This window comes from Epinephelus moara, chromosome 6 (genome assembly GCF_006386435.1).
Source record: "Epinephelus moara isolate mb chromosome 6, YSFRI_EMoa_1.0, whole genome shotgun sequence".
NCBI lineage: Eukaryota > Metazoa > Chordata > Actinopteri > Perciformes > Serranidae > Epinephelus > Epinephelus moara.
The window spans coordinates 12,460,806-12,487,304 of record NC_065511.1 but is presented as its reverse complement, the minus strand read 5'-3'; the positions used below and the strand labels follow the sequence as shown (position 1 = coordinate 12,487,304).

The following is a 26,499-nucleotide window of genomic DNA, read 5'->3' as shown; positions in this document are numbered from 1 at the left end:
TAACAATGCCACACTGTTGAACTGTCCCAACAAATTCACACAGACACAGCTTGACTCTGTTGTTAGACCCATTGAGTGTGCCAAGTTGTAAACTAAATGTTCAAAATGATGGTTACACTTCACCCCACTCCATTCAAATTATGGGTATTGAATGAAGAACTCCACTGACATCTTTATCACTTTAAGGGTACTGGAATTGGTATTGGTATCTTCAATTTTTAAAGAAACCCAGCCCTGATGCCAGTACTGCACTGTGGGTATTTAGCCCAATGTTGCAGCATTTCTGTCACTGGAGCATTTACGTGATCCAATATTGTCCAGCTGCATCATTGCTTGTTTGTTTTTGGGGGATTTTGCAAACGCTTTTTGAATCAGACCCAAGTCTCTGGAGTTCTAATAAATTTTACAGCTCTGCAGCATCTGGAAGTCATATGAGAATGTATATGTTTATGGCTCGTCACTATAGATATGTTTGTGTAAACCTATAATTGACAGACATAAAATGCAGAACAAATCTAGGACAGAGTTTCTGTTGTTGCAGGCGTGATATCTCAGCCAAGCTGTAAACTGCATTAGCTCATTAGATTTAAAGGCATTCTTCCTTTTCTTTTTCCACTTAGATCCATGTGATGAGGGAGGTGGCCAATATGGCTCAAGAGAAACTGGGAGTGTCGTGCGAGCTCATCGATCTACAGACCATCCTGCCCTGGGACACTGAAACCGTTTGCAAGGTAACAGAGACACAAGCGTACAATGTCAAACACAGCAGCCTGAGCAAAGATGCATCTCAGTTCTCATTTTCTGCTGACAAACTGTTTCATCGTGGCATCTCTTTCTGTTGCCTATTAAACCAGTGTTCTAAAAATATTTTATCTCTATTTTCATCTTTGGCCACAGACTCGCAGCCATGTTCTGCATCCCTAAGTGATTACACTACAATAGATCATTTAGATCATCATTTGGCATAAATAATGTTGCCGTTGAAGAGCTGTTGTTCATTGGATTCATCTTCTTACAGAAGATGTGTTTATTGTGGTGCAGAGGCAGTGTTCCTCTGGACTGTGTGGTTCTCTTTGGTGCTTGGTAAACAGGATTCCTTCCACAGCTGGTAAGACTTGACTACTAGTTTATGTTGCCTCAGCTTTATGCAGGCTATGGCTCTCACCAAAACAAAATATTTTATTTGGGAGGCCTCTAAGATGCGTTCCAGCGAGTATTCAGTCTTTATTTATTTTGAAATGTGGGGAAGGAGCACGACGCAAGACAGTTTGGGGAATAGTGGCATCTTTCCTGGTCACCATTTTCAAGTCTCAGTAGACTAAACCAGGAGGAGAGAGTCTGATGTTTTGAAAAGCTCTTTGGAGATGAAAACCAAGGTGTGTGTGTGTTTAGGTGGACCTTAAGGAGCTTCGCAGTGTATATACATCCTCTTCACTCTCAGGATGCTGCTTTTTTTAGTGGCCCTTGAATATGTCACATGCTGTCCTCTTGTGTCAGCATGGCTGCTTTTTGCAGATTAATCACCAGATCCATTTTAATTTTGCATATTTATCATCCAATTTTCATGCTCCCTTGGAGAAACATACAACTCTGTCAGCGAGCGCTGTGCCTCTCCTGCTGCCAAGCAAATCTTATAACTAACAGTTAAAGCACAGGATGAAATTGCGGTAGGAGGGTAGTAATTTAACAGGGAGTCAATTGGAACTGATGGCAGAGACTGTAGTATTGTGCTGCCACTGAAGGACTTGCGACTCGAAGTGAGCAGTAGTCAGATACAGATTGTTTGCTCAAAGAGGGGACTTCTCAAGTGAATGTGGTTTTAAAAAAAAAAAAAAAAAAAAAAGTTGTGCCCCATTAAAACCACTGCCATGAAATTGAATTGAGTGTTTATGTGCTGTTTAGTGGGCCTAATGCCAGGCCTGCCACCTCGGGCTTGTCAACAACATCTCTCCTTGTCATTTCCTCCAACCAAATGCCCTCTTTGAATGTCTGTCGATGTTGAACACATAAACCAATTTCCCCACAACCCTACTACACACACACACAAACACACACACACACACACACACACACACAAACACACACAACACAGATCCTGTTCTCTCTTTCATATTTGGCAGTTAAGTCACTGGTGCATTACACTGATACACTGGTATCCCCTGAGTTTTTTTTCTCTCCATTGAGATCCTTTTTTTCCTGGCGTGTTCTGCAGGCTGAGCACAGAAAGAGCTTTTTTTTTTTCATCAGGCTTTTATCAAATCACAGTGAAGGCACAGAATTAATTCTAGGCTAAATCGTGATCGTTATCACCCAGACTAATGCATAGGAGTAGACATTTAGGGCCTTTATTTTATCTTTTAATTAATCTGAAGCGCACGGGCGAATATCCAGATGTGCATTAGTCAGAATGAAACAAATGCCTGAACACACCCTAACCCTAAACACCCCCCTGCTTACAACATTAGACTTGTCAACACAAATAAAAGGTGGTGGAATCAACACTGGTTTGTTGCACAAAGCATTAATACAATATCTCTTCCTGTTCCTTTGATGCATAAAACATGCTGGCGGCATAACGCTGAGATAAGCTCTTGTGTCCAAAGGTAGACATGACTGCCATTGTCTTGACATGAAATTTGTCTGTGCTGCCACCTCTTAGGAATTCACTAAATGCTTTTTGACTTGTGAAGGACAGGTTGTTTGTGCTCTCTTTGTATCTTTATATTTAGTAATTTAGCAGGTGATGGAATGAATTAGATCTGAAACAGTTAATACATTAATTGACTTTTCAATTAACAGAAGTTTAATCAGCTGGCTTTCCCTATTTTCTATCACTGTAAATTAAATACCTTTTAAATTTTTGACTTTTGTTTGGGAAAATGAGGAAAATAATTGGAAGATATAATAATTATTTGCAGGCGTGGAGTGAGTACAGTCAGCTTCATTTATACTGAGCAATTCTGACGTATACTGCTGTATACTTAACTGAAAAATTATCAAGCTTATTATATTGTTATTTATAGAAATTATATTGGAATAATAATTACTGTATCAGCACATGTCTCAAGGATATACTTCAAAACAGACCAAAATAGTAAATTAACCTGATTTTGTTTGTACAATGGTGACTTCTTTGAGTGTCTGCATAGGCACGTGTGCTCACGTTTGCCTGTGCATACAGTTCTCTTCAGCCGAGCTCATGCCAAATGTATAATGCATAAAATGAGAAACAGCCCTTTGTGTCCTCAATAACCTCGCACAGTGGTGCCCTAACTACTGGGTGCTGCACAGCTGCACTGGGTTGGCATGACATCTCGATGGTTCTGTGGCTGCAGCTCTGCTGAGGCTCAGACATTAAGAGTTTCATTACACAGCAACCCACCCATGCAGAACTAGGTTAAAGAGAATATCTATACAGCACTTTTTTTTTTTAGGCCAACAGGTTATGGTTTCATTATGGATCAATTTATTTTTATGATGAGTGAATTATGATGAGTCTGATAGCAGTTCAAAACCAAAATATATTTAATTTACAGTGATGTAAAAGAGAAATGCAGCAAATCCTCACAGAAGCAAGAAAAAAAGTTTATGTGGAATGTTGATTCTCCCTGATACTAGATTACCCTGATTATGAAACGATAAGCAAACCTAAAATAATACCATTAAAGCAGGACCCATATTTGTGTAGCTGTTATATCAGTCTGTATTTTCACACAGTCTCCTGTCAGGCTCTTTGATCTGCATTAACCTTAATCCTTGGCCGTTTGACAGACAACAACTGGTGCATTTCCAGAGAAATGATGTTTGGAGTCATTGAGGGACACTTTCGACTTGTTTTTACTGGTCATCATGAGTGTATTTCCTCTTTGGCAGCAAAACACACCACACCAGCCTTCAGAAACTCCTGTTGAGTGAACTGTACTGACAAAACATCTTTAGGGCTTACTAAAATAAACACTATAAACTAACCTGTAGATACTCACTAGCCTTAGTGCAGCATTAAGGTTACAAACAAATCCAGTATTTTTTGAATGTCGTCATGGCCTTTTTTTTCATGCTCACAGTCTATAGACACTAAAGGAAAAAAAGGTCGAATGGGGGGAAAAAAGGATTAGTGGGGTACACGTCTGATAATCTTGTACCCACCACTGGCTAATGTTTAGCATTTTTCCCTCTTAAATAACTGTAGCAATTAATTGATTACCAAAATGGTTGACAATTTTCCATGTATTGACTAATAGCTTCAATCCTAAAGAGTTTGTGTATTGCAACAAGACATCAGTTTTCAGCATTTAGGAATTTTATTCTTTCTTGGGCATGTAGTAGCTCCACATGGGCTCCTAACACATAGTTGTCATAACTGATGATAGCAGACCAAAAGTAGAAGGGCAGCCAAAGAGTGCGGATCTCTGCCAAGGCAATGTTAAAGAAAGTGAAAAATCACTTGTGTATCAGTCCCATAATACTGATCCGCTCCAAAATGTGACGGGATTTTCCTGGGCTCATGCTACCCTCTTCCACCAAGTTTCATGAAAATCAAACCAGTAAAGTATCCGTAATCCTGCTGACAGAAAAACAAACCAAACCAAAAACATAATCTCCTTGGTGGAGATGAAATTAAATATTATATTCGATTATAGATTAACATTAAATTTTCATCGCTACTTTTTATATCACTGTGTAGTCCTGGGGCCTGTTGTGGTGTCTCAGAAGCTGACATGCCTTTTGTCTTAGTAAAAAATGTGTACTGTTTTGTGGAGCCTTTTGTAAAGGTTCTTATCCTCTGAGAAATAGATTTTTGGGACTTTTCTAAGATGTAGAGAGGGAGTAGCCAAAACATTGTGTCAACTTCTTAATTCAAAAGATAGTACACCTGGTGTCAAGCTTTTCCGGCGTGCACACATCTCTGTAAAGCTGGCCTTTTGTACTGCTTATTAACTGGCCGTCAGATGCGGTGAATGTGCAGACGGTGAGATAGGCCGCAGACACACATCCGGCTGCTGGCAGCCAATTAAAATTTCCTGTGAGTCACATTTACCTTGCATATCTTTCAGTCAAGGGTGTGTGTGCACATGTGTATGTGCTGTGTGGTGAGCTGATTTATATGAAGCTAGAGTGTTGCATTTTAGTGTGGATGTATAAAATAAATGAAGAGTGATGTGTCTTTCAGCATGAGAGATCATTAAGGCAACGCTCTGGAGGAACATGCCATCTTTCTGTTCTGAGGGATCCATTCTGGCAGCCACCAGCTATACTTGGATCTAAATATATTCAGCCCTCCCATTGACAAAGGGAATCATGGGCAGAAATTGCTGAAAACGTAGAGAAGTGAGTGTATTTTATTTTGACCCGCTGTCTACAGCGGTCCAGTAAATGTAATAGTTGTTCTTTATGGGATGAACAAAATGGCTGGTTTACCTCTGCCAGACCAATGGCTCAGATGATATGCTGTGGAAAGTCTTCCTGTCGTGCTTGGAGAGTCTGCGTGTGGAGATGTAGTTGTGTAAAGATGCTTATAGGAGCACATGCTGCATAAGACCTTTTTATTCCTCACTGAGTGGTCCACTCATCCCTATTGTTTAATGGCTTCTTTAATGTATAGATGGCCAGTTAGCTAACATATTGTGTCCGTTCTCACATGGATCCGCGTTTGTTTGACTTGGCTCTAAATTAGCGAGTCAGCAGCATAAAAAATCTCTGCCCTTATTATTGTATTAGTCCATCGTTGCTGATTCAGCCTCATTCTCAGGTTTTCCAGATCCGGCCAGTGAAGTATCAGAGTGGCTCGCCAGGGCCAGTCCATAATACAGTCATCGGTTCTGTAACCATGATTGGAGACGGCGCTTCCCACAGCACCATACACAGGTCCTGTTGGGCAGCAGCTAGTGGACCTCGACAAAAAGCCTCTTATTTTCCCCTTCAGTGGTTCTCCGCTTACTGTTACTAATGGACTACGTGACAGCTCTGTCTACCGTCGAGCACATCTGTCCTTTTAAACAGGCCTGTCCAAGACAAACCCGCTGGCATCAGTTGGCTGATGTGGCCAGGGTGAAGTTGCTGAACTAAACTTGGGAAAGCCCCACAGAATGGCTCCAGAGTTCTTGTGTGCGTTTCATCAATAAAAGTAAATCATGTCAAACTTTTTTGTCTTTTGGACAACTTTGATTGTTTCCCACCTTTTTCCCTCATTGGGCTGTCATTTTTTCAAAAAGTCAAGTTTGAACGAATTTAAAATAACACATAATTTGTTCAGATCACTTTGAATTCAACCCATATAACGTAATGCTTCTTACAAGCCTCTGACAAGGGTCATAGGATGAGTGTGGCAAAGTGGGCAGACAGTCGAGTTTGTACAGTTCAGGTCGCTAAGCTCATTTCTGGTTCCTCCTCTGCCTCACTGCAGTTACAACTAATCTAGTAAATGCAGCAATAGCTTCAGTCAAAGCAGTTGTTTACAGTTTGTCAACAATTGAGTAGAGCATAAGAGAGATGTGTGAGAGATGGCAGCATGAAGCAGCTGACCCTGTTACTTTCTGCTTACAGACTGAGTCAGAGACTGTTTTCTCTGCTCTTACCAAAGTAACACGACACATCTTGACCATGTTAGGATCGACTTACAGCTGTGAGTCAGCTTTCTATGCTGCTATGAACATTATTAAAACCAAGTACCAGTCCAGGCTCACCAAGAGTACCAGCACGTGTTCGTGAGAATGGCACCAACTTCATTCAAGTTGAGATTCATACTACTGGCAGGGCAGTCTCAGTTCTCTCACTACGAATTACAGTAGAAAAACATGTCCATAGTATAAAGAGAAAAGGGGCTGCTCAAAGCCCTGTCTTTTCTTTTTCTTGAAATATAGACCCTAAGTTAATGTGCTAGAACTAGTTTTATTTGTGCTAAAGATAACTATTTGTTTTCTATACAAGATCAATGTGTCTGTATGGTAAAGTAGCCTACATTAAATAATTGACTATACATTTTGTTGAAATGATATGGGAACGTATGTGTTTGGTTTTGTTTGTTAGATGTAGGGTTAGACTACAGGATGCAATGTAGCCATTTTGAGGTTTTGACCTTTGCTGAGAAGAAATTTTTAGTAATTGGCCCTCTCTGAATTTAAATGGAATACTCCTGTTGAAGAGGAAGTCAGCTGCTTTTTAAAAAGTCAGCAGAAAGCCTCGTCTTTATCGGTAATTTTGCCACCTTCATGTAGAACCGAAATACTTTCATAGAACCAAAATACTTTCACACACTGTTTCTCAGATGCTTTGGTGTCCTGATTAACTTAATAGCACGGCTTTGCTTGTAATTGTCCTCCTCCATTTTTATTTATAAGCTTAGTTTAATGATAGTTCAATCGGTCAAGCTGATAGTGTATTTGTAGAAATGGCCTCTAACCTTACAACTGAGAGTTGAAAGCGTGCTTTTCTTCCATCTTTTTATGACTGATGTATTCAAAGGGTCAACTGTATATCCCTAATACTTTTACTAAAAGGTAACTGCACAAGATGAAGTGGGCCAAGAGGATTTCTCTGTAAGGAGTGCTGGTATCTTCTAGGAAAAAGCTGTTTTTTATAGCCTCTGTTGTGTTGGTATCTCTTAGTTACTCGCTGAGCACAAAGCTCGGCCTGTCATTTTTCCTCCTTGTCTTCCTGTTATCTCTGCTTTTCTCACTCGCTTAGTATTATTGGAGTCAGCCCACAGATTTTTGTTCATTTCAACCATAGGGAGTGAGTTAGTCGGGGCATGTCCTCTTAGCAGGTCTGTGCTAGCTTGTGAGTTTGCAAGTCCCATCTGCTCCCATAAAAGACCTTAAGTCATAATCCATCCAAAATCTGTCTTTTCGGTACCAAACACTCGCCCCCTGCAGGCTAGAAAGGTGGATGATGAATGGGGTGGGTTGTAGCTTTAACCCCTAACCACAGCACAGCTGAACACGTGGTCTGCAAACACAAACAGAAACCTAAGTCCTGTGAAGACAGTAATTTTAAATTTGCTCCTTCAGACCCCAAAGCACCATATTCACACACATTATCAAACCTAATATTTTAAACAACAGCTGCTTTGCCTGTGAGTTGCAGCTATTGTTTAAACCTGTGAGATTTCTGACACATCAAAGCCATTGTTGATCTCATCAGTCAGTTGTGTGAGACCATGACAAAAATGCTTATCACTAAACCTTTGACACTGGGACATCTTGATTTGCTGAACCAACTACCGTATATCTATATTTGGGAGCAATGCCGGTTCCAATGCTATTCTATCGAGACTTGGGCTGGCCTGTAGGTGTGCCTGGTAACAGTTTTCTCCAGCTCATTGTCTTCTCTTAAATGTGTGTAAACTTTCTCCCTCAATAGATGTGTCTCTTGGCCTGCTCTCCAGCTGAAGTCTCTGTGACTGCAGCGCTGCCTGGATCTGAGCCCTCGCAGTGATGCAACAAATTTGGCTGAACCTGTTCAACCCTCCAAAAACACACGCAGGAGGAGTCACTTAAGGACTTGCAGTGCACAAGTGCACCAATACATCAAGTCACAGCACATAAAAACGTTTCTGTCCAAGTCACCGACAAAGGCATAGTGAAATAGATGGTTAATTGAGGAGGAAGAGATGTAGGAGGGTGCTTATGGAGGAGTGTGCAGCAGCATCTGTTCTGATTCTTGGAAGTGATGCAGGTTGCAGTGCCTGCGTGTTCTGAGTGCTTTGCAGTCTGTTGACTCACTGTACCGATAAGACCTCCTTATCAAGGCTCTGCTTGCCCCCTCACTTTCTCTTAATGGTTTCAAGCTGTAATGTGTGTCCAGAGCCAAAGAAAGCTGGTAAATACAGTGTATGGGAGCAGGCGGGAGTCAGGCAGGACACAGGACGCTCGGATATGTTTGTTTGTCATGCACTGAGGTGGAAAAAGACAAGAAAGCAAATTGACTCAGGGAGCCACCAGTGCTTTGTGCTCAATGTCAAGCTCAACATGTTCTATTTTGACGGCTGTGGTTGTTATTGTTTTTAATACCACCTACCATAATTATATGGAGGGAATAATCTGTCATTTGATGTTGGCATAGGGAGATTTTAACAGAGCAGTAGACCATGGACTGATGGAAAATATTCCAAAATTGCAACCACACATTAATATGGAACATATTCATTAAAAAGATGGTACTTTAAAACAAATGTGATTGTCTGTATTTATGCAAAACTGATCCTGGCTTCTTCAGATGGAAAAGATCGTTTGATAATGAATAAAAACGGACTCTGAAGCCGTCCCTTTGCTTTAAACATCGAAACCATCATTTAAATATTTATGACCAATAAAGAAGTCTGGCTGTTTCTTCCAGTGGGAAAATCAAATAAGCAATATCAATGAGTTTCTATCCCCAACCTCACTCTTCTCAACGTCTTCTGAACATGTTTTGGAAAACTTGATGTAACATCAAAATGTCCGAGTGTCAGAATTATTGTGGTTAAGTGAGCTTTTAATTTCATGATCAGTGCTCTTTGTGGAAAGAATCTGCCAGGGGGTTTTCTGTTTCTCCAGTTTTGACACAGGATTGTTCTGCCACATCTGGCGGGAGCATTTTTAATAACTCCATAGTAAACATCATGAGCTTTGCGCAGTTCACAAGAGACCCTGAGCTCAGTTACAGAGTAAATGATGATGATGTCAGCTTAATAATGATTCCACAACTTGAAGCATTTATTTTTTGTCAGGTGGTCAAGTGGAAAAAAATAAACTGATATTTTCTTGTTTTTTTTAAAATGTTGCTTGTGAAGAAGCCAGAGAAAAGTGACAAATTTATATTTTACAAGGACTGGATGCTTTCCCTATCCCACCACTTAAGAAGTCAGCTTTCACATGTACCACTCATAGTAGCCTCATTATCCTTGTGTTTCAGCTACAATAATGTTGAGTTATGAAAATGTGTGGAGCTTTTCCAAAGAAGCCAGGTTTCTGAACGGCCACATGGAAATTTGTTGAAATGAGTCTGCTGGCAAACACCGCTTCAGAGCACGCTTCCATGATCCTATTTTGCATGTTGCATGTGAACATGGAGCAGCAGGTTTTATTTAACTTGTCACCACACTGGTGATGCTGCAACCCAACCTATAAACTTGTTCACTGATTGTACTTCACCAGCAGAGATCCATCCCTCCTCTTCACTTAGTATATTGCGGTGTCTCATGACATAATCCGAACCTGGCGACATCACTTCTCGTCCTTGTTCCAGCCGCAGCTTCCTATGACCCATGCATTTCCATGAATGTCAACCGAAGAACGTACAGTAGAAACGCTGGCCAATCCTTTTCGCTTCATTTCCCAATGAGAAAGATGAACCTTGAGCTTGTCATTATGGTAATGATTTAGAACAGCAAATCACGGCTACCAACAGGTGGCCTCCAGATGAGGGCCCAGGACCTGCCTGTTGCTGCTGTGAAGAAGAAGAACGGCTTGTTTCCACTGTATTTTAGACTAGTGTTATTTAAATAAGAGCAAGGCTACAGGAAACTGCAAAACTGTCTGGACAGTAGTAATGACAGGGTGAGAGAGCGTCAGTGAAATTGTAACCGTATGAGTTGAGTTTGTGACACTAATTTTATTTAGTCTTGATGATTTTTTCTTGCAATAATTGCTTGATTTGATAAAATGATAATAGACCTCTCAAATGACTTCCATGAACAACAAAAAGAAGTAATATTAAAACAATAAAACCACAAATAACAAAATAAATCATTGCTTTAATGTGAATCTATTAAAAAGGTTCAATAAAACCCATTAATGTCCAATAACACTGCAGGTAAAGTTATCGTTATTTTAGTAGTCTTTTTAAAGTAACATCTGAATCTGAATATGAAAAAAGCCCAAGAACAAAATTCATAATGTTACTATTTTCCTTTGCTTTTGTTTTTTCTTATCTTACCCTCAATGATAGCCCCAGATTTAAGATTAGATTAGTAGAGGGTTTTTTTAAGCTTCTGTGGTTGTTGCAGAAATAAATGTTCTATTAACACTCTACTACTTTGGTTCTGCAACAGTTGTTACTGAACCAAAAATCACTAAAATTACAGAAATGATTTATAGAATAATTTCCAAGCAGTGGTTCATGTATTCTACAGTTGCCAGGGAGTATTCAGAAAGACTGAGGTGTCCCTCAGCTAATATTAAAAAAACTAATTTGGTAAAAAAAGAAATGTATATATGATGTGAGGCTGATTTTCAGAGTGTTTATTGTCATGCCTCTCAACAACCTGCTGTAACAACTTAAAATGACTTGCTGTGATAGAAAAAAACATGCTGTACTTAATCACATTTGATTATTTCCTTTTATTTGGAACTTCCATACAAACAAAAAAAAAGCAATTGCTTCATGAGACAATGATTGTGATTTAAAAAAAGGCTCAAAACAGTAAAACAAAATGGAAGCTTTAAGGTGTCTGAAAATATAAATTTCACAGGTTTCTATAGTTACAGCTTCAGTCTTCTCCTACATGTCTGCCCAAATGACTTTACCTTGCAAGGTAGCTGGAATTGCTATGACACGAGAATCAAGAGATCACATGAGAATCCAGCCCTACATAGCCTGCCCCAAATAGCTCCAATGGTAGAAATTATATTGCCAATCTCTACCGGGGGACATATTTCTATTGTCGTACAGTATATGCCATCATATCGCCCAAACCTAAATAGCACCAATGCAAACCTGACCAAAACAACAGAGCAGAAACAATGAGACCAAACATGAACACCAACAACTTTGTGTCTTGTATGAAAAAGTAATAGTAACAATATTAGCTTTATAAAATAAATATTCTCCTGTTAAAATCCATAAAAAACACTGTGGTAGGTGTCAATGAAGGGGTACTTGATAGGACCGTGAGGGTACATCAGACAAAGACTCCATTTGCACTTAGTTACTCCATGTGTCTCAGGAGGTTCAGAGAGCTGTCTGATCTAAAAAAAAAAGACAGTAAGCAGTCTGTGGAAATAGCCACTCACTGTCTGATTTTCTTAATACATGCATGGTCTGTCTCCTCTGTCAGTGTGGTAACAGCAGCTACAGTTATACTAAAATGACACTGAAATCAGCCATTGTTGTCCACCTCATTAAAGCAACAAAGAATAATGGCTCCAGTGATTTCTACACGTACCATCAAATACAAGGAGCTGTGAACTGCTGTAGAATTTAGCTGATCCCTAATCAGTTCAACCACTGAATGATCTGTGTGGGTGTAAAAGCAGCTAATAAGAGACAGAAGGCGGAGAAGAGAAAGAGGGATAAGTAAAGGAGTGCCATAAAGTTAAGAATTAACTCTCTGCAAACACACTCATACAGTGTGCATGTCTAAGGTCTCATGATGTCCATTGGTGGAATGAGTGTTCTCAAAATTAGCTATTAACAGCTATTAAAACGTCAAATGTTCACAATTTCAACAAACGAGAATTCCACACAGAGAACGTTACTGGTCTGTAGGATGTTGGCAATTTGCAGGAAAAATATTTTTTGAAATGATGGGAATTGTTTTCCAGGAAAAACATACCAGACAGTGGGTGTAAAACCTGTTGATTAACTGGCTCTACATTTAAGTAGTTGTTTTTTATCAATTGGTGGGTGAATCTAAAATGGGGTTTTATTGTAACAAAAATGTCATTGATTATTATCGTGAACCTACATATTTTTAAGATTCCCTTGCCTCGGTGATACCTGGCCAGATTTGACACCCAGCGCAGTGGTGAGCAGACTCTTCCTTTATCTGAGTCTGTGGTCTGGAGCCGGGCCAGGGATGGGGACAGGCAGCCTGCTAGCGATTAGCACTCAGACGGACCGGGCTTATGCCTGTGTTTCCCTTTCAGTGGTGGGGTCTCAGCCAGTATCTGCTCACTGGCCCACCACAACGCTCCTAATATCTTTGGCCCACTGTCACAAACACACACTGGAAACAATCAAAGTAGAAGAAAATGGCACAGGAAGAAAGTGGCCAGAGGTTTGGGCCCCACTCCCTGCATTCTTATTATTGTAGCCCACGTCTGTAATTACAGTGTTAACACTGGGCTCTGTGGACCGAACCAGCAGGACTCTGTGGAGAGAAAGAAAGAAAATGCAGCGCAAGAGAGCACTGCATGAAAATTGGAGTCAGGAAGGGGGATTTTAGGGCGAGGGGGGGCCATACGTGCCTTTTGGCAAATGTGTGCATGTGTCATGACTCTGTCATGTGTCATGCCGCAGCAGTGTTTTGGTGGTTATATCAGTGGAAAATTACTCATGGTTGTTTTTCTGTGATGGGTCCAGCTCCTCTTTCTCTCTCTCTCCTGGTGTCGCTAGTGAAAAGTATGGCGTAATGCAACACTGCTAAAAGAATAAATCCTTGACCAGCACTTCATTTTCCCCCATTTGGGTAATTAATCTAGATTAGATGTGTACATCACAAAATGTGTGGTTGGAGAACCCCATTTGTGGTTTACCAAAGATTTTTAAGGTAGAGTAATCTCCCCTCTGTGTCTCCTTCAATCTCCCCCACCCCCCACTTGACTGTCTGCTACTGACTTCTTTTCCATTCTTCCTCCTGGCAGCAGCTCACACTCACATTCCACAGCTAGGCACTGGAGATTTCTCAAATTCTTCCCAGTGTCACTCACTGGAGAAATGTGGCCAAATCCACACTTGGACGCATTGAAAAATCATATAGGCTCATAGCTCTGATAGACAAATAGAGAAATGAAATGCATTGTGAATATTAGCCATGGTTGTTGTTTTTCACAGAGACAGAGTAGCCAGTGATTACCACAGCTCAGTGTGCTGTGGCACTCACCCCAGGATGTCTCCCATATAGATCAGACAGATGAGATTAATTACCAGACACTGTTGAAAATGGGCGGAAACATCAAAATGAGGCAGGGAAATTGCGCTTCTCTTCCATTTTCTGTCACGCAGTGATTGTTGGCTAAACACGATTTTGGTACCACATGATAATGATAATGATGATGATGGCAGTGACAATTTTTGTTATGAAGCGAGCCCTCTAAAAGCAAAAGGCACTTTAGATTGGACCGCTTGTTGCGTTTTTGGGCCAGGTCGTCAGTTTTCCACTGGAGAGGACGGTTTAGTTAAGAGGGCTTGGCCAGAGGTGTGGGCAGATTGAGATCATCGAGGTCAGCCTGTAGGCCGATAGCAGGACGGAGTGGAAAAGGCAGAGTGTCTGAAGTCACAAGGACGCACAGACATCCAAGAGGTCCGCTCACATACAGCACACACCAGCAGATAGTTTGTTGCCCAAGGATCCTCCAGATCCTTTAAAAGTCAGTTATAAATCATGAAATCCGTTACATAACCTGAAACCAAACCAAAAAGTAATAAAACATTTTCATCAATCTTAAACAGAGGTTTTTATGTTTTCCTTTTTCACAGCAGCTCTTAAGATTAATCAAAAACACATTCACTAATGTGTCATGCTTATTTTTCTTGCAGTATTTTTGAAATTTCCTTTTAAAATTATCAATTAGGAATTGCTAACAATTATTTAATCTCTCAATTATTACTTTCCATTTAGTGTTTCTGAACTTTCATTGGCTGTGTTCAGTTTTGACTTTTTTGACTGCACATCACAGAGTTCTCAGTTTGGCAGCACTCTGATGTCTTTTATACTGAAGCTGCTGGAGTTGGAGTTGTCTTGAAGTTAAAGCTCATTTTTCCATTTTTCAAAAAAAGGAAAATACTGTGTTTGGACATATTAGTGTAAACAGTGACTAAACTTAATTCCTCTGGGTGGGTGTTTCCCGTGGCATCTGGTAACTGACATTTTAGAGCCAGTGTTTCTAGGAGATGCCGTGTCAACCTTTGTGGTGCGCTACTGACTGGAACACGGCAGGTCCCTGTACAGCCCACAGACGTTGAAACAAGACGTTTTCCCACCTTTCTCAAGTAACCCGCATGCTGTGCTGTTGGATATATGACATTTACAACATTCAACACTTAGGAGGACCCATAGACCTTTTTCACAGTAGACATTTTGACTTGTCTTTGTGGGAAAAGCACAGGTCTCTTTAATTACATTAATGATGGCTGCGTTACATTTAGGGGAGCTGCTGGTCTTGTGCATGCTGGCTCACTGGAATAACTTACTGGGACACTTAGTCCTTAATGTTATCAGTTGCACCCCTGATTTTCTTACAATGACAAGTCAAAATGTCTTCTGTGAAAAGGTCTGTTGTACGGATGAATTTGTTTTTCACTCAGACAGTGGAAGCTAGCCAGCTTGGCTAACTAGCATCCAAGTTCAAGCTAGTCAACCTAGCACTGATTCCCACCACATGTTACTATTTATCCATGTTAATTCATCACCTGATGACTCAGCAGAGTTTTTAGCACAACTGAATGTTGTGTTTGTCCCACATTATACAAAAGAGGGGGATCTAGCTAGCGTTAGCTGTCTCTCTTTAATGGATCCAGCTGCAATGACAGTAAACAGCCATACTGTCAAAACACTTGGGATATGTACACTCAAACATATGTTCTTCCCCCCTTTTTTTAACATACTGTCTATGCGCAATAGAATTGAATTTATTCCAAAAATGTCATGGTAAATTATGTCGACTATCACAACAAAATGGGTTAGTCACTGTTTATGAAAGAGACAAATAGATCTGGTGACACAGCTTTTTTTCCAAAACCTCATTTTGCACAGTAATGAAAGGAGCCAGATGCAGTCGCCTCTGTGATGTCCCAGTGCTTCTGTAGGAATGTCACTGGTCCTGGGACGCATTAAATAAGCTTCCTGTGCTGGAGGTTTGTGAAGTGGTGCGGCAGGGGGGTTGTGTTCATAGCCTCCTATATTGTATTGTATGTTGTGATGACTTTTAAGGTGGTTTAATGAAATTGTGGTGTTGTCTTGGGATGTTACTACCGCGATAAAGCTGTTGTTGCGTTTGATGATTTTCTTTATTTCCATAAAACCTTAGCACGAAGGGATGAACCCTTTTTTTAATGATCCAACACTGTTGTGTTTACATGGGCATGAGATGTGTCTTTCCTCGTAGTTGCTTGGAAGGTTTGACTCTATTTTAATGTAGCAACATCAGCAGAATATTAACAGTACACTCATGTTCTCTGCACAATGTAATTTTGTCGTCTGTCCTTGTTTAGGAGCCAAGAAATGCAAATGCTGCAAAAACAAGGCAGTTTATCATGTGAAAACCGTACAATAAACTGTACTCTAGGCTTGTTGTCATAGTAGAATTGTTACACTAATGTGACAACACTGCTAAAAACTGTCATCAACTTTTTAGATTTCCCCAAGGCAAAGAAAATTGGCTTTACTCATAGATTTTCATACTTTACACAGAAAAAAAAAGTTTGAAACACAGAACGGAAAAGATAAACCTAGTCAAACACAGTTTTATAGTTCTGAGAAATAAATTTGAATCAAGAGGCTACATAGAACTAATAACTACCTATAGAGGCTACAAGAGTGATTATATTTTCAATTAATCACGTAGTCTATAAAATTTAAGAAAACAGTAAAAAAAAAATGTCAACAAATTTTTATCCAGAAGCCAAGGTGATTCCTTCATGTTGCTTGTTTTGTCTGACCAACAGTACAAAACCCAAAAGATTTAATTAACAATGATGTCAAAATGAGAGAAGCAGCATATCCTCAAATTTGACAAACTGGAATTGGAGAACATTTTGCATTTTTGCTCAGAAAAATTGATCAAGACACTTAATTCTCTATCTTTTGTAGAAACAAATCAACACTGTTACATGACTCTGACAAAAGCACTAAGAGGAAACATTACTGCGTCACATTTTTAAGGGGGGTTGAGGCTGAGTACAGAACAAATGGTATGTGATAGAGCAGTTAACTTCAAGAACACCTTTGAGCTACAAAATTAGGAACATGAACACATCAACTCATACACTAGCAGAGCAACATCACGCCACAGAGGCCTGTTGCCCAAACCAAAACTAAATTCTGTAGACAGCACTCTGCACCCCAGCATTTACCAGATTAGCATTCTTGAACAGCCTTCCTCAGTGTAGCCTTACTAAAGTTAACCATAAAGGGGACAAAATTCAGACAATTAAACATTAAACAACAGTAAATAAAAGTCTCTGGTCACTATAGTGGTTACAACAAGCATTATTATTCTAAAGAAATAAACAGCCTGGCACTTTGAATAGAAATAACCGCAGAATAAATCATTACAGTAACTGCAGCTGACAATCGTGCAGGCTGCACAGTTTTTACTTTACTTTACAACTTCATTACTCATTCTTTTTTTAATGCATAATATAACCAGTCTACACAGACACTCTGTTATACAACTGCGCTCCTCAGAGTTTCCAAACATTTTTAGTAGGATTAGCCCTCAGCAGTCACAACTTTTCACAAACAGCAACCCGTCATGGAAGATAGACGTTTCCAAAGCCCCTATCCTGCTGAACAAAAACAGCAACCGACGAACACCCACTAACATCAGGCTTTTGTCTTGCGTGGGAAAGGTTGTAATCAGCATTCATTCCCATGACAAGTGACTCTGCAGTAGTCACGGGTATTTATCAGCTCCAGCTCTGATGGGCAATAATGGAAACAAGACTTCAACTTGGTTGGTAGGCTCATTTTTGCCCCTTTTCAGGAGCAACCTTCAGTAACTTCTGTGACTCTTTGGCATCTCAGCCACAAGTTTCATCTGTGTCTATCCAAGCAGCGCTCAAACATTGTTCCAAATTAGCACTGAGTTTGAAAGGTTTAATAAAAAAAAGTATTAAACACCATAATATTTTCATTTGCTTCCATGCTGCTTTGTACTGCTTGCTAACCTGTTTTCCGAGGCATCTTTGACATTGAATGGAACTCAACAGAAGAAAAAAAACAGAAATGCATACTTGTCCTCTGGCAATGGGAAAGGGGTCTTTTACCTGTTTTTAGCAGGTTGTCCTGCACTTATAAAAAGAACAATGCATATATGCACTAATGTTGGTGATAAAGGTGAATGTGTAAGTCACACCTGGAGGATCTACCATGAGCATTTTAGCTAACTTGTTAATGTAAAGTCACAGATGTCTTTAAAGTACTCAAAAAGTACACAAGAAATAACTTAACCCCCCCCCCGACTGGAATGTTACATCCACAGAAAACACCCTTTGTTATGGTGTAAAGCATTTTATAGAGCCTTTTAAAAGTCACTGATTGATTTTTACTACCTTACCGTCTGCACATATACGCGACAGCCTTTGGGATGCTCACAAGTAGCTGTCACCAAGTTTGAGTGTGTACAGTAGTAGTCGTGTGTCTGTGTGTACATACTGATGCAGTTGGAGGTACAGTGTGGTTGCAGGGCATAAAGGTAGAGCGAGAGTGTGTGTGTGTATGTCAGGGAGTAATTGAGATGAATTGGTTTTAATGGGACTTTATGGGATGTTTGGAGTTATTTCTGTCTGAGGTCTCCTCTGGCGTCCTGGCTCCTCTGGAGGATGGCTTGGCCCTCCGCCCAGCACCGAGGCTGTTCTACACTCTCTCCTATGCTCTTTCATTCTCGTGCTCTCTCACCCTCCCTCTCTCACTGGTTCTCACTTTCCCTCTCTCTGTCGTGAGAGAGAGCGAGTGATTGTATGGCACAGAGTGAGTGAGTGAGTGTTTGTGTTTCCTACCGCCCTGCTTCGCTCCCAGCGCTGTGATTTAACAGGGCCTCCGGTTCGCCGAGCACTCACCCCTCTCCGCTAATCGCAGAGTGCCACTTTAAAGGCCCCAGCAAGTAGTCGAGCCTCGTCCCGACTCTCATTTGTCACGGAGATCACATGGTGGTGCATGAGTAAGGACCCTGTGGTGACCGCGCAATTACAGGGTCGGCGGAAGGGAGCAAAGCCAGCGAAGCCAGTGGATCCAGTGGCAAGGACGACTCCTCGGTGGCGGCACAGAGCTAAACTTTCTCTTCCTGTCGCCTTTTGATGGACGGCCTGAGGGAAGAGGAGGCATACTATATGTGAAGGAGGGGTGTCACTTACAGTCTAGTGTGTGTGTGTGTGTGTGTGTGTGTGTGTGTGTGTGTGTGTGTGTGTGTGTGTGCATGCATACAGTACAAGCACAGCAGATTTTGTCATCACCGCTTTTTTTAAATTATTCCCGACCAATTTAGTGGCGTAAAAATACAGATCCAACAAATAAGTGTTGGCAACTTCTTCTGGAAAGACTCTCACATGTGTTTTGAAAACTTTGAAAGCACATTATGTGATTCTGGACCAGTCAAACCGCAGCCCAGTTTAACTTCAAGTACGGACTGTTTTTATTCACTTCTCATCCCCATAGTCTGTACACTGTAAAAAGAATTAGTGCTCTGTATACTGTAGAAAAACGCCACTGTTTTTTGGCACTATATGTATGCATCTCCTTGTCGCTAAGATGACACTTCAATGCCAAAATACCATGAAAACATCAGCAGCAGGAGGCAACCTGTGAAAGTAACTCGCTGTCACTATCAGAAAATATAAATCAATCAATCCTAAATAAACTGCATGTGTGAATATGGACTTGAACATACTATGCATGTGTGCATATGTGGCTGTGTGGTCTGTGTGCACATGCCTTTGTGGGGCTTTATGTGTGTGTAAGAGAGAGTATATATGCCATGGGAGACTGACAGATTTGACTTTAGCCTCTGAGGCTATGCCAGGTCATTGGCCGCCAGCCTCTGAGTGGTGAGGACGCAGAGTGGGGAGCGCTGAGACCGGGAGCATAGGCTTCATGAAAGCAGAGTAGGATAAGTGGATGGTTTGAGGGATGGATGGATGGAGGGAGGAGCAAAGAGAAAAACTGATGACGAGGATGAGTCAAACCACAGCATGGAGGAAAGAGTCAGGAAGAACAGGATGGAGGGAGCCTGATGAAGGAAGAGACAGACTGACGAAGTGAGGATGGAGTGAACGCAGGAGGACGAGCTCTATGTTGCTCATTAGGTTTGGGTGTGTATGGGAATGGCAGTAAACATGACATTTCCCCTGCAGCCAGCGGAACGACTCCGGCATCTAATGACAGCCCTGCAGCACAATGAGTAGTAAAGCTGCAGCCACCAGAGCTGTTGCCCAGCCCAACTACCACCAGCCGCCACCAACCAGGAGCCCACGTTTTGACTCGGAGCCTGGGCCGGGGCGGGGGGGGGAGGATGTCTGAAGCCTGCAACTTACAGAACTGTACATGCAGAACCATAATTGACCTCAAACATTCCACCAACTAGGAAAAGGGTACAATCTGATGTGGATGTGAACTACTGAAGTTTGGCCCCAAATAGTGTATTTTCTTACTAGAGTGAGTCTCTGGTGAGAGAGTACTGCAAGAGGTGCAAAATCAGGGTTTTTTTTATTTTTATTTTTATTGTTATTTATTTTTTTCAGATATAAAGTCAGATGCTTCATGAAGCAATTACAAGTTTATCTACTCAGACTGACATTGGCAAGTGTCCACCCTGCACTGAAATGAAACTGGTGTGATTGAGGTGATGCCACAGTGTCCTAGCTGGCACTTAAATCAAGCACGGCCTTGGGTGTGTATTCTTGTTTTGTCATGTAATTATTGCCTGGGAAAATTTGAGTAGTAAATGACAAGTTGACTAATTTATAGCCTGACTTCCTTGGAGATTGTTGGCTTTTCTCAGAAGCTAGACGGTGTTAGGAAACATTCGAAATGGATGCTAGACTCAGTCCAAGAGTATTGTGCACTGCAGAAGATTATTCATAGAGCAAATCAAAATCTGAAAAAAAAAAAAAGAAAGAAAATGGAATTAAACAAACCATTGATCCTCCAACTAACTTAATCCTTTGTCACAAGATGAATCAGTTTCCTTCTTGCTGGAATTGCACAATACACCAATTTCTCATTTGCGCTCTTAATTTATCAGTTTCCCAGTTCCAGTATTTTCATGCATATCCATTTGTCACCATTCAGTATCACAGCCATTGTTTAACACTAAAATTTGGCTTTGGTTAATCTTTGTCTTTTACAAGGTGTGTGTGAAACACAGCCTTAATTATTTACCTGTTCAGCCTTACACTCAGTTCCAGCATCCTTAACTCATCTTCACTCTGAGATTGTCTACACATTTCCATTGTCACGATCTACTTTAGTGTCAGCACACAGTCTGCTATTTCCTTTAAATACTCTTGTCACTGCTCTTACTGTGGGGCGGCAATGCTCTTTGATTCACAGGACAGGAGCCACTCGGTGATAAACTCGTCAGGCACAAGGCCACGGTGTACAACTAAAACAAAGAGATCCCCATATATTGAAAGATTCATGACATGTTTAACTATCCTGTCCTCACTCAGGATATATAATTTCTCCCCTTGGATGCATCTAACTGATCATCTTCTTACAGTGTCCAGTGTACTTCCTGTGGCTTCACCGCTGCCGTAAAAATAACGTCTTTGCCCCTGTTCTGAGTCCCAGTTTTACGGACATGAAAGGTGGCTGTCACGGGCAAATAAGGATGACTGGATGACTTTTGAGAAAAGGGTCAAACCACACGATGAGAGCTGATGGTTCTGTCTCCTGAAAACCCATCCAGCAGCCGGAAGCAACTGGGTTAAAGGCTACAGCCACAATTACTATGTAGAAGTTACTCTCCTGTCAGGGATGCAAAAACGGCTCAGCACAAGTGTGTCGTTTCTTTCTCTCTTCAAACTGTGTGTAAGTGGACCTCAGGCAGTGAGGTGAGCTGAACGGTTGAGGTGTAACACCTCTTGCTAACAGGACATGATGTGAATGAGCAAACATCAGATTGTTTGGGTTTTTCCCAATTAAGATGTCCTAACTTGCTTGGTACATCAGCCAGCAGGAGAAGTGACATGTCGCTTGTTTGAGAAACCGCTTGCTCTGGCTCTGTTTTTGCAAAGTTTCGCACAGTTTTTTCCACGTCGGATATATTTTCATTGGTACAAATTATAGACTGTATATAAAGATACATAGTTATATACAAGATACACAGTCTTTATATACGTCAAAATCAATGCTGATGTCCTTGTTTTTTGTTGTTTTCCTTCCAGTCAGCTGTCAGCATGGATGAAGAGAAACTCATTGACAAGATCTAGGACATTTTTAAAACTCATAAACTCGTACTCGTACTCGTACTCGATTGTTAAGTCTCATTCTCAGGTCGTGAAATACTGACACTTTGGGTTGGTAGTCTGAACGGAACCACCAGCCCCAAAGCACCAATATTGTTGATGATAACCTGGGAATGCGACTCAACAGTCAACTACTCTACTTCCAGACTTACATACAGCACTTTCAAGAAAATTACATTTGTTATGAATGAATAACTAAAGACCCTTACTCATTAGAGGGAGCAATCTCAACAATGGCAAGAAAAATCTCATCCGCTCCTTCCGCTTCCTCATCGCTCGTAGTATATCTGGTCAGTTTTTCACGCTCCAACAGCCAGAGTTTGCTGGCTTGCTACATGTTAGGAAGAGATGTAAGGCCGCTCATTAGTAGGTTGCAATCTGATCATAGAGGCCATTATATTTGTTCTTTAGTGGCCCAGAGGAGAAATCCTAACAACTTTGGTGGTCACCTGACTTTTACTGTAGTGCCACGATGAGGTTAACATTTGTGGATTCAAGTGTTTCGACACTTGTTGGCTGGATTGCCATGAGACTTGGACCAGATATCCATGATTCAAACATATAATATAGGTGGTCCTCTGGCTTTTCAATCAGCGCCATCGTCAAAATCTTTGTGTCCAATACTTCGGTTTCTGACTAAATATCTGCAAAATCCATGACATTCTCATTAGTCTCAGCTGTACTTTGTGTTAAGTGCAAATTTGCAACTATTTGCATGCTAACACGCCAAACTAAGACTGTAAAGATTGCAAATATTACCTCATTAACATATGTATGTTTGCATTATTAGTATGAGCACTGAAACGTCCGCATTTAATTCAATGCATTGGCTACAGATTACTTGATTAGTGAGGATGTACAGTGAGGAAATGTCATTGATTTAATGTAACAGTTTATATTTTATTTTCCACTGTGGCGGGAATGCAGTGACTTCAGCTCACCCAATGAACTGCATTACCTACTGTACCAGTGCACCCGGTGCCACACTGCTGTCCCAGACATTACCACATTTTGCCATTTTTTGAGCATTTTGTCATATTATGAACTGGCATGCAACACCACTTAGAAAAGCCTACTTGGCTAGTGCCAGCTTGTAAGCATTTTGCCAGTGCCTGTCACTTTTGTTTAAGCAGCAGGGTTTTGGGTCAAGTCTATTAACTGGGTCAGGAGTTTTCCCCAGGCCCCAGAGTCTGTTCTATCCCACGATATTGTAAAAACAGTGGCAGGCTCCTTTTGTGTCAAAAGCATCTGAAGAATGTACTCCTCCTGATGCAGCGAGTACTATGATGGATCTCCCCTCAGGGAGATGACCAGCAGGGATATCAGGGTGATGCTGGTGTCAAAGTATAAATTGAAAGTTACGTTAACGTCTCTGTGTGTAGAGTGTGTGTGATAGATGAGGACTGAGTTCAGCAGAAGGGCGGGGTAAAGGATTGGGCAGCACCGCACCTGTATGAGTCATTGTACGAAGGCGAACCTAACAGCAACATGTCACATCAAGACATCGCCCTCCTCTCAACCCCTCGCTTGATTCCTCCTCACTGTGCTGATTGCCAACTGTTGTTATTGTCTTCCAGTGTTGTTATGAACTTCCACATTCCTGAAGATAGTGTCATATAATCAGTGATTTTTGCACACTGAACTCATTTACCTCAACTGGCTAAAGATTGCTGAACATGTTGCCTCTCTAAACGGACATGAGCATTGGAATTAAGCTTTTCTACAATGGTGTTAAACCTTTAATATTTTGTGAATTACTGCTTGTAAATACAAATCCAACGTGCCCTACCAGGGAGAGGCATGTTGGCATTCCATCAAATATTAGTGCCCTAGAGTGACACAGTGCTGACTCATTCAGCTCCCAGTACTACTTTGTGATAGTGGTCCAGTTTGCCACAGTCATTTAGTGCCTCACAGCCAAACCGGGAACCTCAGCAATGTAAACATTTGCCTGTTTAGATTCAGCATGAAGCCCCAGAATGCCCCTGTGTTCGGTACTATGTGGTCCTGTTGAAGGGAAAAAATGTCATGCCTAATTTACAGTGCCATATGGACATGTGATGCTTATTTTCAGTGGGTTATTTAGTTACGACGGCTGTTTGGCTTGGTTTGTGGCTTTGAGGGAAGGGAGAGGTCTGATATTTACCCCGCTGTGTTCAAATGAAGAGTGTATTGTTTAGTGCTGTTACTTCAGTGCACAGTTCTAAACATGGACCAGGGATTCCACTCACACATATTACTGTCTACACATGTATTTTTAATCATGTTTAAAGGAAGACATTCTCTAATGTATAAAAAACATGCACATTGCCCTTGGTAATGATTCTGAGTTGAGTTTCAGAGGTGTTAAATAAATAGAAATACAGCAACTGTGTAGAGGAGAGGAAAGGTTTGCTGAAGTTGCATAGAACAGACATAGCTTTGGTCTGGACTAGTGGCAAGTGGATGAGATTATAGTATAGTATTGGTTTTATGCTGTGGTAGATAACGGGTGGAGCAGAGGCATCCTTCTGCAGTAATGTCAGGTTGCAGAAAAGCCAAATGCAAATGCCTGGGAGGCTGAGACCTCTAATGTCCATGATTGTCCCGTTGGCCCTGTATACCAGCCTAAATCAGCCCTCCAGCTCATAGTCTTGTGTCATATCCATTTTATACATGCACACACAGCGACACAGCCAGACACATGCAGCCTGAGGGTAGCAAGCAGATATAGCATACCACAGCAGGCAGTATGTGAACCACTCTTACTTGCTAACACCCGTCTCCCAGCCCACATACAGCCTCAACATGGCACCTCTTGCAGTGCATCTCGCGCAGTGTGTGTGTGCACTCAAATTCCCACAGACTTTTGTGTTTAAGAGCACTTATATGAGTAAGCAGTGATGACTTTGCTGGGGTGCACAGTGAAAGCTTTTTGCATGTTGCAAAAGAAGAAGTAGTACTTAAATAATCGCCTTTGGGAAATTTACCTTTTTTCAATCTGTTATTTTCTTTTACACACACACACACACACACACACACATGGGTCTAATATCCACGCACATGTGTGCACACTCAGGACCTATTGACATGCATTTGTGATGGAGCTGCCACATAGCACAGACTGACTGTGCAGCTAGTAACATGTACCTGTGTGAATATCTTAAAAAGGTTTATTTGATTTGAGAGATATTTCACCCGTTCAGCTTAGCAGCGCGGGCACTACAAACAGCATTAGATCTAAACTCTGATGTGCATGAATTTGGCAACTTTCCCTGTTTTAATTTTGCAGATGATGCCAACCACATCATTTAGAGACACTGCTGCTTCGAAACCACAAAAAAGGGGACCGGTGAACCTTCTGTAATCATCTGTATGTGTCTTTGTTTTTCAGTCAGTGGTGAAAACCGGACGTTTGCTCATCAGTCATGAGGCACCATTAACCGGAGGCTTCGCTGCTGAAATCGGCTCTACAGTACAGGTGAGTGTGTACCGTCTGTGTATCAGAACATTCCGTTTCATGAGCATTTATTGGGATCTGTAGCTCCAGGGGGTAGGAGGTGGTCTTCAAAGCTATCGGCCTTAATGGCTTGCAATGGTTTTGCCAATAAAAGTCCCAGTTTCTAATAAAGCGAAAATAGCCTTTCACTGAGTGCCCCAGAGCAGTGGTTTTAAAACTGTGAGGTACACATCCCCCGAGGGATGTATCAGGTCAACAGAGGCATTATACTGCCTGCCAGTGTTTAGCCATCTACAATAGTGGTTGTCAAGGTAAAATGTTAGCATTCATGGGACCCAAATGTTGGGGGTTCCACATGGTCCCCAGGAAAATTAGCAACAATGCTATCATTTAATTTCCCATATATTTCTCAGACAGAGGGGAACAAGAAGTACTCTTGTCCTAACATTGACTTTGATTACCATTATTCCCCATGAATAAAATTAACACTTTTTTTCCCCATAGTGCCCGACTGATGAAAGTTGTGTCAAAAAATAAAAAGTACTGTTTGATTCAGCCTCACCTATACCTTCCAGAGAGATATGATCATTCATAGAAATTTTTAGAAAAAGGGCACTTACGGCTTCAGATCTTGTCTCATCGTCTTGCCTCAACTTTTCTTCTGTATTAAAAGTATGTGGTTTTTCTGATTTTTTTTAAAAAAAATTTATGGTGCAGGTTTGCTAAAATATAGACTCACAAGTCAGTCCTTAGACACTTTGCTTAACTAAAGACTGATGACCTGATTTTGTGTTTAGATGGGCGGATACAATTTCAGAGTTTAAAAAAACTCCCTACGTTGCAGAACCAATAGTAAATCTGCAGGGCGGTCCTTCGGTGGCTCGCTGAACTCTTGTGCTTGTAAACATAGTTCCACTAGAAACACGTGTAGCGGTACAAAATCATACAAAATGGCT

General features: G+C 41.1%; 1 protein-coding gene across 1 annotated transcript in view; it reads left to right on the top strand.

Annotated features, from left to right (window-relative positions):
* Positions 1-26,499, top strand: part of bckdhb (branched chain keto acid dehydrogenase E1 subunit beta) — a 67,196-nt gene that overhangs the window by 22,448 nt on the left and 18,249 nt on the right. The window contains exons 8-9 of the mRNA XM_050046944.1: positions 621-731; positions 25,478-25,564. Of these exons, the coding sequence (XP_049902901.1) occupies positions 621-731; positions 25,478-25,564 (198 nt within the window). The remainder of the gene's footprint in view (positions 1-620; positions 732-25,477; positions 25,565-26,499) is intronic.